This window comes from Xiphophorus hellerii, chromosome 15 (assembly GCF_003331165.1).
Source record: "Xiphophorus hellerii strain 12219 chromosome 15, Xiphophorus_hellerii-4.1, whole genome shotgun sequence".
NCBI lineage: Eukaryota > Metazoa > Chordata > Actinopteri > Cyprinodontiformes > Poeciliidae > Xiphophorus > Xiphophorus hellerii.
Window position 1 is genome coordinate 1,097,690 of NC_045686.1, and position 12,269 is coordinate 1,109,958.

Sequence of the window (12,269 nt, forward strand, 5' to 3'; positions counted from 1 at the left end):
CTAAGCTGCACATTTTAAATGTGTTTTCAATATTTTTGGTTAAACATTAATATTAGGACTTTATTGTGGCAACGATAAATCAAAACTCTTCTCATGTAAAGAATATCATGATAAATGATCAACAATACGATAAATACCAGAAGCTATTTTGATAAGGTGATATGGGGAGAATTATTTAATGAATTATTCAATCATTTCAAACAAATCTACTCTCTCCAGAAAATCTCCAACTCATTCAAATTCTCCAAGTCATAATTTTACAGAACTACAGCAAACAGATGTCTATTTTTCCGTGAACTGGCGGTGCATCGCAGACATGCGCCGCTAAATAAAACATGCATCCTCCGCAGTTCTTCGCTGCTCAAACACAAACGCTCCCCGCTGCTGTCAGGACGCCCTGTAGCTCCGTCTCACAGAGCTGAAGTCCTTCCAGGGGTTCCCCATTCACAAAGCCCGCCCGGCTGCCTGACATTATCACAGAGGGCGGAGGGAGGAAGAGGAGAAGGGCGGGAGGGAGGAGAGAGAACGAGAGTTGAGACGTCGCTTCCTCACTTGGCTGCATTCGGTTTACCGACACCGGAGAAGCGACCATGCTGTGGAAACTAGTTGAGAATGTCAAGTATGAAGATATTTACGAGGTAACGTTTCCATCCAGCTGTTTGTGACGTTGGGAGCTTGGTGGACTGATTAGAAAAATGTTTTAATTTTTTTTTTTAATTGTGCAACTAAAGTGTTTTTCTGACAGGTTTTAGGCCTGCGTGGGATTTTTTTTTTAATGCTGTATAAATCAGGACGTGGAAATTTTTCAGTTGTTGGAATATTTAAAGTATCTGCTTTTTGTTTTATGTAGGATGTAGTTCGCAATATCTTTAGCGTTTGTATTTTTTTTCTCCAATCTTTTACAGCTAATCACTGGTTAGTAACGTCAAAAGCTATTTCAGACTGAAATGAAAGACTTCTGGGTGATTGAAAGTGGTGCTGAAAAGCCACCAAATGTAGAAATACAAATAAAGGTTTAAATTAAGGTTTGGAATCTTGCTGGACAGTAGATCTAATTTGAAGCAGCGCAGGGTGTAAGTTTGTAAAAACATGCAAATATTTTTTACTTTCATCCAAAAGCAAAAATTCGCTTTTTTATTTCATTTTTTAAAAAATGTGACAAGAAGGAGGCGAAACGGAGATATAAGGAGGAGAATTACGCAGCGCGCGCTGGGAGAGAAATGCTTGAACCGGCTCGCGCTCAATGGACTCGAGCACAATGCGCACGAGGCCCCACTGCAGCCTCGAGCCCGGTGGGGAGCCCTTGTCTCGTGCAGCACATGGCTTTTCTCCCACGGTGCGTGGGGAGGGGAGGATGGAATGTTGTTAAACAAGTCAACCAAAAAGGGCAAAGAGCGGCCCGAAGCCCCGCGACATCAACTTTAATGGCTTCTTTAAACTCGTGACATCGTTCACGCGCCACGCCGGGCCGTTTGCAAGAAGGAAAAAGAAAGAAAGAAAGAAATGGATTTGGAAGTCAGATTTAGATTTATAAATTGGTTGTTTGACATTCGGGGTGAACTTCGGATGAGAAATCCTAAACAGAGTGAATTAGGTCTGACTTTCATTGTCCAAAATGTTTACGCAGAAATTATTGGCGCAATTATGTCTCCTGGTGCGAGAAGGCGTGATTAACTGCGTCAGATTTGTCCCCGAAGTGCCAATAGTCCGAGGGGAAATCCCCACTTTCTCCTCCGAGAGCGAGCGACTTCTCTCCTGTCTCCTCTCGGCTCTCCACGGGATTTCAACGTCACTCACGGCTGCGCGGACGGCTTCACGCTCCATGTGTCGCCAGTCCCCTGCCACGGCGCGCATTAATATTCCTGTAAGTCTCAGTCATGAATAACAATTACACCGAGCACCGGGGGTAGAGGCGGGAGCGCGGCGCTCACAGTCACTCAGAGCGGCGGCAGCTCCGGGCGCAGGACGGTTCTGCGTGGCCTGCCCGCAGACACTCAGGTTTCTGCTTTCACCTGGAATGAGCTTGTTTGTCTTCCTTCGACCAAACACGTCCTGGTTTGTGTTATTTCACTCTGAACGCGCGTCGGCTGCCAGCACACGTTACAGATGTTAGTTCATCCCTACTCCACTGGGGTGAGTTTTCCTCCAGACTGGAAGGTTTGTAAAGCAGGTGTTAACAGTTCCGCTTCAGGCTTTTTCATGTGTTTTTGTCCGGAAGCCTCATGTTTTAAGATGATTTCAGTCCTTTGAAACGTGCGTCCTCTAACAAAGTGTAACTTTTTAATGCTTGTTTTATGCACGCTGTTAAAGGACCGGCATGACGGTGTCTCAAGCCACAGTTCGCGCCTGTCCCAGCTGGGCTCGGTGTCGCACGCCGGACCTTACTCCAGCGCGCCGCCGCTGTCTCATGCGCCTTCCTCGGACTTCCAGCCGCCATACTTCCCTCCGCCATACCAGCCGCTCGCTCACTACCAGAGCCAGGACCCGTACTCCCACGTCAGCGACCCGTACTCCCTGAACTCGCTCCATCAGAGCCAGCAGGGCGCATGGGGCGCGCGTCAGCGGCAGGACGCCGCCGGGGACCGGATGGAGAGCTCGGCTCTGCTGGCGCAGCCTCGGGCCTCTCTGCCGCAGCTTTCCGGGCTGGACCCACGGCGGGATTACGGTGGCGTGCGGCGGCCTGACGTGCTGCTGCACTCCGCACATCCGGGACTGGAGCCCGGCATGGGAGACGGACTGCTGCACGGTCTGCACGGCATGGAGGATGTTCAGGTGAGAGAAAGAAAACTGAATGTTCAGATTTACAGAACCTGGACTGCACTTTTTTTTTTTTTTTTGTATTTCAGATGTTTAAACATTTCATTCTTTATTTTTAAAGCTGCTATTTTAATTTTTTTCATCATAAACCCTTAGAAATGTGAATAACAACGCTCTTACTTTTAAACAACGAAATACAAACCAAGATGAGGCGGATGTTCCTGGTGTTTTTTCCTCTTTAGCTCCGCATATTTCGCGCATCTTTGCGGGTGAAGGTGACTGAAGTGAGAGCAGCTCCCTCATGGCTGGATGCTCTCAGCTGTAGTCTGACCCGCAAAAGGCCCGCGGCTAAAATAAACCATCTCCAGGCTGCTTGTTTCCAAAAGGCAAAGATTCGGATACGTGCGTAAAACTGGCTTCTTGCGTTAGAGCGCAGAACACAAATCTAACTGGTGTGATTACTTTTCTAAATTCACCAAATTAAGTTATTAAATAACCAGTAAAATATATCAAGTACTTAAAAAGTGAGCTATTAGTGATATTGGGCATCAAAAATAAAAAAGTTCAGCTTCTTTTCTGACCACTTTGAAGAATAAATATGTCATTACTTTTATTGTTATTTTATTTATTTAGGGTTTTATTTCAGGTTATTTTCATTTTATTTTGTCTTATTTTTTAAGGTCTTGTGAGAAATTGGCTTCATGATCAGCTGTGCAGGATTTCGTTTCCCCTCAGGGCGACGCCATCATGAGCTGTTTGTCATTTAACCACCAATATAACCCAGTTCCCTCCATGCTTTCATGTTTTCTTATACGTTAACAAAATTATGTAACTTTATTTCCAAGCATTTATTCTTTCATTTATTTATTTTATCTTGAAGATTCAAGATATATTATAACAACAACTCACTGAAATCCCAGATTCCCCTAAATTAATATGTTTGATTTCGGTTTGGTAATAATTTCTTGCAGATTCTTATAATAAAACGTCAGATGTTTTTATGACTTTTTAAAGTTTTAATGACGTAAAGCACCTTAAACTGCCTAGTTGCTGAAACGTGAAACACAAATGAACTTGATTTATTTTATAAATCTGGTCTGAATATAATAATCTCTTCCATTCGGTGCGGCTGATGGATTGTTTTCTTTTCTTCCTCCAGTTGCACATGAACGAGCCAAGCAGAGCTTGACTGTTTAGTTATTAAATCGTGAGTAATTCTGTATGAACCAGGCTGTAATGGTTTGTATTTATCTCGGTTCTAACAGACCATCGAAGACGCCAACGGAACCAACATCCTGGATCAATCCGTAATTAAGAAAGGTACGCACTCTGTTTTTCTATTTCTCATTCTAGAACATAGGAAAGCAATACTTTTATACAATTTATCTATATATGTGTGTAAACTGGAAAACGAATACAATATTTATAAGTTGACTATATAGTTTAATATATTTTATATCATATATTTTACACCATGTTTGTTATGTTTTCGATTATTGTTCTTTCGTTTTTTGCCTAAGACTCGGAGGTTTCTGCAGAATGCTTTCCGATTAGTTTTAGCGTGAATTAGCGTGGCTGTATTTTGGCTCCTGGGGGCCACGCTGGTCCCCCAGTCCACGCGGAGCAGTTTGGAGCCGAGTTAACGACCCCCGGTATATTGACTGGCAGGCAGTGTGTTGCTGACAGGCTGCCGCGGTGATGTGCGGTGATTTAGTTACGGGATGTTGAGTGACTGAGCTCCCCGCGGGGCATTTAAGCCGCTGATGTAATAAATGGCACCGCTCACGGAGATCTCGTGAGCTCGTTTAGAGCTAATCTGCGGTATTATCCCCCGTGGAGCCATCAGGAGGGGGAGAAAAAAGAAAGACAGACAAGAAAAAGCTCCATTGCCTCGGCCGCTTTACGGATCCGGAGGACGGTGGTCCGCTTGGTTGGTTGGATGCTTGACGCCATTAACGGGGCGGAGGGGCTTCCGGTGGTAAACTGGCCGTGGAGAGGAAACTGGGAGGTGGTTAATGCGATCTGAGAACTCGAGCCAATCAACAATCGATAATACTATAATGAGAATGTCGCGCGACATTAAATAACAGCAAATCCCCGGCACGTGTCGCTTCATCAGGCCAAGACCGCCTCCTGAGCGCGCGTGGCTTCACTGGAAATGCCACCAATAATAATAATAATAATAATAATAATAATATAATACATTTAAAGCGTGTTAAACTGTCCTATACGTGTTGTAACTGCGTGTCGCCGTCCTCTTTCAGTCCCCATGCCCCCCAAGAACATGGGTTCCCTGATGCTCGGCAAGGACGGCCTGATCGGCGGAGTCACCGTCAACATTAACGAGGTGTTCTGCTCGGTACCGGGCCGCCTGTCGCTGCTCAGCTCCACCTCCAAGTACAAAGTGACCGTAGGGGAGGTGCAGAGGAGGCTGTCTCCACCTGAGTGCCTCAACGCCTCTCTGCTAGGAGGCGTGCTGAGGAGGTACAAACTGCGCTATTTGGACCACCTGCAATTACTTACTTTATTACCAATGTTAGTTTTTACTTTCTAAGTTTGAATGAATTCCTAATTTTTCTCTCCCTGCAGAGCAAAGTCTAAAAACGGTGGCAAATGCCTAAGAGAAAAACTGGAGAAGATCGGATTGAATCTTCCAGCTGGGAGACGTAAAGCGGCCAACGTCACGTTACTAACGTCTCTTGTAGAAGGTGACTGCGACACTGCTGTCTGTTTTCCTTTAAAAAACTGTAGAATGTACACCAAAAAAAAAAAAAAAACACACACACACACCCAAAAATAAGGGGGTCCAGTTGCATGAAAAATAAACAATATAAAAAAATAATTAGTGTGATCTAATTAGCTTGTGTTCCTTCAACTTGGACAAGAGAAGTTGCGCCTTTTTCACTTGAACTGTCACTTTAAACTGCAAAACCCTGCTCAATATGTCGCCTGAAAACGTATCCAAAAAACATGACAACCTGAGTTTTGATCAATTATTGAGTTCCTATGAATTATATTATTTTATTAAATTCCATAGTTTGACGTTAGTTTTTGCGCTAGTTTAGATCCAGAGTGCGTATTTGTGTTGTTAGTGCGCACACTAACTGCTGTTCCCCGCAGGTGAGGCGGTGCACCTGGCCCGGGACTTCGGCTACATCTGCGAGACGGAGTTTCCCACGAAAGCTGTGAGCGAGTACCTGAACCGGCAACATGCGGACCCCAACGAGCTGCACACGCGGAAAAACATGCTGCTGGCCACAAAGTGAGTCCCGCGGACCGGCTCGTTATTTTTACCTTAACCTTTAACACAGACGTTTCAGTTTCAACATTTCTTTGAACAACATTTACATTTAAGGTTTTAAAGGCAAGAATTTAATTTTGTGAGCTCAAAGATGTCAATATTTCTTTCTGAGTCAGATTACGTTTACAAAAAGCAGCTCATTACGCGGTGCATTTATTGGCTGAGGATCATATTACATGTTAAAACGGTTCTTTCTTTTATTACCTGCATGGGCCCAGAAGCCCAACCTGAGAAAAACTCAGATGTTTGGTGTCTCTTCAGAAGCCAGATCTAAAATTAACATTTTGGTGACATTTGGAAAGCAGATCTCTCTAATAAAACCTTTTGGGCCCAATGTGGATTAAACCTGTAATAATGTCAGTCTAAACATTTAATTTGGTTGGAGCATGTTGGAAAATTAACAGAAGTGTGCATTAAAATCAGGCAAACTAAAGGTAAAATGAAAAAAGAATGCCTTTTTCGCTTTTATTAATCTTGACCTTATTAAAGCAAAATATATGTCTTTATCTGATAGGAATCCACTTACATCAGCTGCTGCAATCAAACATTTTTAAACATACTGTACTTTAACTTCTCATCTTTGGATAAATGTGTGTGAACTTCATTTGTTTTGGCATTTTTAGGGAAATTTAACCTGATTCTGTTTGTTTTTGGTGCATTTTTGTTCAGTAGTATTGTGGCAGAAATTATAAACTGCATATATAATAGATATTTTTCATATTTACTTTTGATGGTGACATTTAGAAAGCAGATTTTACTAATAAAACCTCTTGGGCTCAATGTGGATTAAACCTGTAATGATGTCAGTCTAAACATTTAATTTGGTTCAAGCATGTTAGAAATTAGTAGAAATCAGGAAAACTAAAGGTAAAATGAAAAATGTATGCCTGTTATTTTTTTTTATTAGACTTGACCTTATTAAAGTAAAACTATATGGCTTATCTGACAGGAATCCACTTACATCAGATGCTGCAATCAAGCAGTTCTACATTATTTGTTTTGAATAACGTGTCCAAACTTAATTTGTTTTGGCATTTTTAGGAAATCCTAACCCTTTTTTTGTTTGTTTTTGGCACATTTTTGTTCAATAGTATCAGTAGAAAGTAGTAGTAGTAGAAATTATAAACTGCATATGCAACAGATATTTTTCATATTTTCTTTCGAGGTTTCCAAGTTTAACAACTTCAAATCACCAAACAAAGACCCTTTCTTGTATTTTTGGCTTGCATAAATAGGGCTGTCTGCAGGCTTGCACTGGATAAACCATCTGCCTGCGTGTGTGTGTGTGTGTGTGTGTGTTTGTGCAGAACTGCATGCACGGTGGTTGTTTGGTGGTGGATGTTTGATGCCCAGATACAGACCTGTTCCAACAGTGTGTGTCGGCACTGCCTGTTAGAAATTCATTATTTAGCAGTGGAGTGTTTCAAGTCGTCAGAAAACAACAGCGAGAGCCCTGAGTGTTGCCCCGGGTTACGGCTTCTCCTCTCTTACTCCCATAACCCCAGCTGGGCTCGGCCTGCACAGCCTGTCACTCATTTAGCTCTACCCTTAGGCCACCTCCAGCCTGACTCGGTGTCTGTGTCTGTCTGTGTGTGTGTGTGTGTGTGTGTGTGTGTGTGCGCGTGTGTGTGTGTGTGTGAGTGAGTGAGAGAGAAAGAGAGTCTGAGCATGAACCTGTAACGGTAAGAAGGAGAGCTCCTGAATATGAAATGTGGGCCTCAACCAGGGAATGGTTTGGGTGAAAAGTAATAAGCAGAATGAGGTGAAAAGGTGATTTTATTTCACCGTAGCATAAAAAAAAGATCAGTGAGCCTCAATCGATCACGCCAATATAAAATTTAATTCTGTTATTAGTTTTTATTTAAATAGCTTTAATCCACAACAAATACAAAGGCACTTTAGTTTGTTTTTTTAGTCATATCCAGTTTGGTTCAATTCAGGTCAAATACAGTCCAATAAAGTGGTCAGTTTCAGAACCAAGTCCAGATCAATCCTCTCAAAATTACAAAAAAATTTAGTCAAATTATCTTAATTACATAATTCACGTAAGCAAGTTATTATTTTTTAGTTAAATGCAGTCTGATGACAAAAGATTTGGTGCTTCACCTGCAGGAAATTAAAATGAAATGTGAAGAAATAAAAAAAAAGCAAATAAATTAATAAATATAGACTTAACATTAACATTGAATGATTTTGAACAAGTTAAATATGAATATCATCATTTTTTAAACAATTCTTTTACCTAAAAACACAGTTTGACAGACAAATAGTGAGATTGAACTTATTTTTTTATTACTTATTGTGGTATTTTTTCTGGTTATTTCACTGTGGCTATAAATTTAAATTTTAGTTAGAAATGAAAGTGAGGTATAAAGACTTTCTTCCTCTGTAGAAATGAAACGAGAATTTAAATACATCTAATTGAAAAGAAATTGTTCATGTTGTAGAAGAAATCCAACAGCATCTTTCAATTAAATCTGACCAAATAACATCAAGGAAATCATTTTTATTCTCAGTTTCCCACCATGTTGTTGAGAAACCCTTTAATGCAACAAATTGTTTTAAATTTGTGAAGGAAGCTCAGTTAGAATTGGCTTCCCTTTCTTGAAAAGACAGAAAAATATTTCATTCCAAATGTGTCAAAATAGCTGAAAAGTGAAACATTGAAGGCAATCAGAAAACTTTGCTGATGTTGAAATTAAAAGTTGTCAGAGATCATTAAGTTTGGCAAACACAGCCTGACTCTCAATAACTTTGTTTAACCTAAATGTGAAAAGCGCATAAAGGTAAAATTTTTAAAATACTTTTCTGTAAATAATGACGATGACTGGATGTCCTGAAATATCGCTAGAAGAATTGCGATTTAGGGGACTTTTATGAATGTTTGTGAAGCTGGATGACGATAAGATTCATCTTGTTTTCTGATCTGTGAAACTAAACTGAACTAGAAATATTATCTATATTAGCATTTGAAGAAAACCTAAACAACATTCCTAACTTCAGGCAAACCTAAAAATCTTCATTAAGTAAATTTTTGAAATGTAAATATTCTGATTCTGTAATATGTGATTTCTGTGACGTTTGAGTGGGACTATCTTCACTAATTCCTCCAAACATTTTATCCACTAAGCGTCTCGGTGTGCCGTTAAGAGTTTTGGTTGCATAAATCCGAACACGAGCGATCGTTGCGTTTCCAAACTGAACCCTGAGACTCCCAGTCAGCTGTGAAATGGTTTAAGTGTAGCATTATTCAAAGCTCCCACAAAAATGACAGTAATCACATTCAGATCAAACATTTGGGGGGCCTGGAGGAAATCTCGGGCTCTGGAGGACGCTGCCCATTCTGCCTGATTGGTAATTAAGGGCGCCTGCGTTTTGTGTCAGTCAAGATTCACATGGAAACAATGAATAAACCTGTAACTCACATCACAAAACTATTTAAACTACATTTTGTCACATTTTCTCACTTTATAACTGAAAACTTTCACATATTTTATTGAAGTTTCATGCGATAAACTAAAGGAAAATAGTGCATAATAGTGAAGTGGATAAAAGCAATAAAACTCTGAAAACTGGAGGGATTTCTATCCTATCCCCTTTACTCTGGTACCCTAAAGTAAAATCCACGTTCCTAGAAGCGTTACTTAGTTATTTATACTGTGATTAATACAGACAGGAGAACATTTAATTTACCAGATTTAAATATACATTTGACTTTATTTACAAGGATCAGAGTAAAGAGGCTGAACAAAAATGAGAAATGTAAAATGTTTTCCTTTCTTTTAGCAATTATGCTTCGTATTTCATAAAATATCATCACCTAATAAATAAAATGAACTGCAACATAGGGAAACTCTAAAGCAATATGTTTCTTTACCAAAAGACATTTACTAAAAGGCCAATTTTTACCTGAAAAAAACCAAACATGATTTTTCCTTCCACTCTACAATTCATACTGGTTCATCACGTAAAATCCCAGTGAAACCCTTTGAAGTTTGTGGCTGAATGTGACAAAAGTTTAGAAAGGGTTTGTTTGTTGTTTGTAACCTTTAGGAAAAGAAACTAATTGAGAATAAAAATCTCTTTTGCAAGAGTGTTCTGAGCTATAAAACAGCAAAACAAGACAAATAAAACCGACATGGCTTCTATTTAAAGGGTACCTATTAAGCTAAACTTACATTTTGTGTGTTTTTGAACTTCCATTGCTTCTAAAAACAACCTAAGAGCTTAAAAGAAAAACACAGAGTAATTTTTTGGCAATAACTTAATGTTTTTTGGTGTTTGGAAAATGAGCAGTTTCAAAAACTTCCAGAATGTAACGTCACAAACCAGCAGGTACTGCCCCAATACCTAGCAACCCGAGCAAAGTTCTGCCCGTTACCTAGCAACCTAAACTGAGCTCCAGCAATTTTAGTCAGCAGGCTTAACCACTGTATTCACTGAACAATGGCTGCTGGAAAAAGACAAGACTTTTGTTGCTGACTTAACATCCAGAAACCACTTACTGCATTCTTGTTGGTTGTGCAGGAGGCTCCACTTCTGTTTTTCAAAGATGTATGGTTGTGTAATTGTGCGTCTGTTTGCAGCTGTTTTTACGTGGAAGTGTAAACCAGAAGTTGGGGGGTGCGGCCAGCAGCTTATTTGGATTTAAATTGACAAATCTCATTATGTAAGAATGATTTTGTGCACAAAATGTAATGAACATGTTTTGTATAGACCGTATTGATCTAACCTAACCTGCTCAAGGAAGTACAACCGGCAGTAATGACAGCAAGTAGAGCCATATTTTGGAGAAACTTACGCAGATTTCCCTGTCTTTCCCTGGCAGACAGCTGTGTAAGGAGTTCACGGACCTGCTGGCCCAGGACAGGACTCCGCTGGGAAACTCCAGGCCGACCCCCATCCTGGAACCCGGCATCCAAAGCTGCCTATCCCACTTCTCCTTCATCACACACGGCTTCGGCTCGCCCGCCATCTGCGCCGCGCTCACCGCCCTGCAGAACTACCTCACCGAGGCTCTCAAAGGACTCGACAAGATGTTCCTCAACAACCCGCCCAACAGCCGGCACGGGGACGCGGGCAGCAAGGCCGGCGACAAAGAGGAAAAACTGCGGAAATGAAGCTGGCGCAGAAAGGGGGAGTGATGGAGGAGAGGCGGGAGGGAGGCCGACACGCTGACTGAGACGTTACACCGTTTCTCGTAGCTTCTACAGCGCCGCCGCCGCCGCCGCCACCCTGCCACACACACGGCTGAGGTGGAGGACAGGAAAGGCTTGGCGTGGAGGAAGACACCCGTGGGCCAGTGTCTGAACGCACGGAGGGATTTTTCATCTGTGTTACGTTCTTCTCATTCCCCCCCCTCCCGAGGACATGGTGGTTACTGTGTTCCATCCATTTTGCTCCCCCCGCCTGCATCCTGTGAGACTGAGATGCTGCGAGCAAACGACATCGTGAGTGTGTGTGAGAGAGTGTGAGAAGTGTGTGCTTGTGTCTGTCTTCACACCGAAACAGAAGGGAAAAAAAGCGTTGTGGGTTTGGAGAGCCTTTCTTTTTTTTTTTTTTTGTGCTGCAGCATCTATCTGTGAAACTGGCTGGGTATTTAACGAGACTCCAATGAGGGACAGCGTTAATTTATGTGTGTAAATATTAATTTATAATTATTTAAGTTGATTAAATAGGTGCGCCAGCTGCTTTGGGGTCGACCTATTTATATGTGATTTGACCTTTGTGAGCCAGTGGGGAGGGAGAGGGCAGGACTCGTTCAGTGTTTTTCTGTTCTTCTAGAGCTGTTGTCATGGTGATGGTGATGATGATGATGATGATGATGATGATGATGATGATGATAATGATGGGTAGACATGCTTCTAATTGTCCAGTGATTTCATTTCTATCATATTGATAATAAACCATGTGTTTTATAATGTGAGGTGTGCAGCCTGAGCTTTTCCTCTTGGAAGTCCGACTTGAGGCTGAATCCCGTTTCCCCCGAAGTTTCCGTCTTCGTTTGGAAACTCAAATGACCAAAATAACAAAAATATTTTGATATTCTGCTCAAAATATCCCACCAAGAAATAGAACAGATGGATTATTAGCTCCCACTGTTTCCCAATTTGTAAACAAATGTGACCTAATATGGTCGTTTTTATCGAGTGGACTTAAATTTCACACTTAAGTAACCGAGAATAAAACTCTTTAGCTGCTGAAAAAGAAA

The 12,269-nt window shown here is 41.4% G+C and overlaps 1 protein-coding gene across 3 annotated transcripts; it reads left to right on the top strand.

The window, feature by feature from the left end:
- The first annotated feature begins 400 nt into the window (after positions 1 to 400).
- Positions 401 to 11,984, top strand: tfap2b (transcription factor AP-2 beta). Of its 3 annotated transcripts, none has more exons than XM_032586242.1 (7): positions 401 to 638; positions 2,311 to 2,772; positions 4,023 to 4,077; positions 5,022 to 5,241; positions 5,347 to 5,465; positions 5,878 to 6,019; positions 10,887 to 11,984. In XM_032586242.1, exons 1-7 carry the CDS (start codon positions 591 to 593, stop codon positions 11,176 to 11,178), a joined length of 1,338 nt encoding a protein of 445 aa, XP_032442133.1. In that variant the 5' UTR covers positions 401 to 590; the 3' UTR covers positions 11,179 to 11,984. The 3 variants fall into 3 exon arrangements, with proteins under 3 accessions (XP_032442133.1, XP_032442132.1, XP_032442134.1); XM_032586241.1 differs by lacking the exon at positions 401 to 638 and adding an exon at positions 683 to 2,157; XM_032586243.1 differs by lacking the exon at positions 401 to 638 and adding an exon at positions 685 to 2,133.
- The last annotated feature ends 285 nt before the right edge of the window (positions 11,985 to 12,269 follow it).

What these genes read in the sequence shown, in the direction of transcription:
- tfap2b (XM_032586241.1), top strand. Translation starts at nt 2,107, where the DNA reads ATGTTAGTTCATCCCTACTCCACTGGGGTGAGTTTTCCTCCAGACTGG. An exon ending in GTTTTCCTCCAGACTGGAAG is followed by an intron (nt 2,158 to 2,310) that starts GTTTGTAAAGCA and finishes ACGCTGTTAAAG; the next exon opens with GACCGGCATGACGGTGTCTC. An exon ending in CTAGGAGGCGTGCTGAGGAG is followed by an intron (nt 5,242 to 5,346) that starts GTACAAACTGCG and finishes CTCTCCCTGCAG; the next exon opens with AGCAAAGTCTAAAAACGGTG.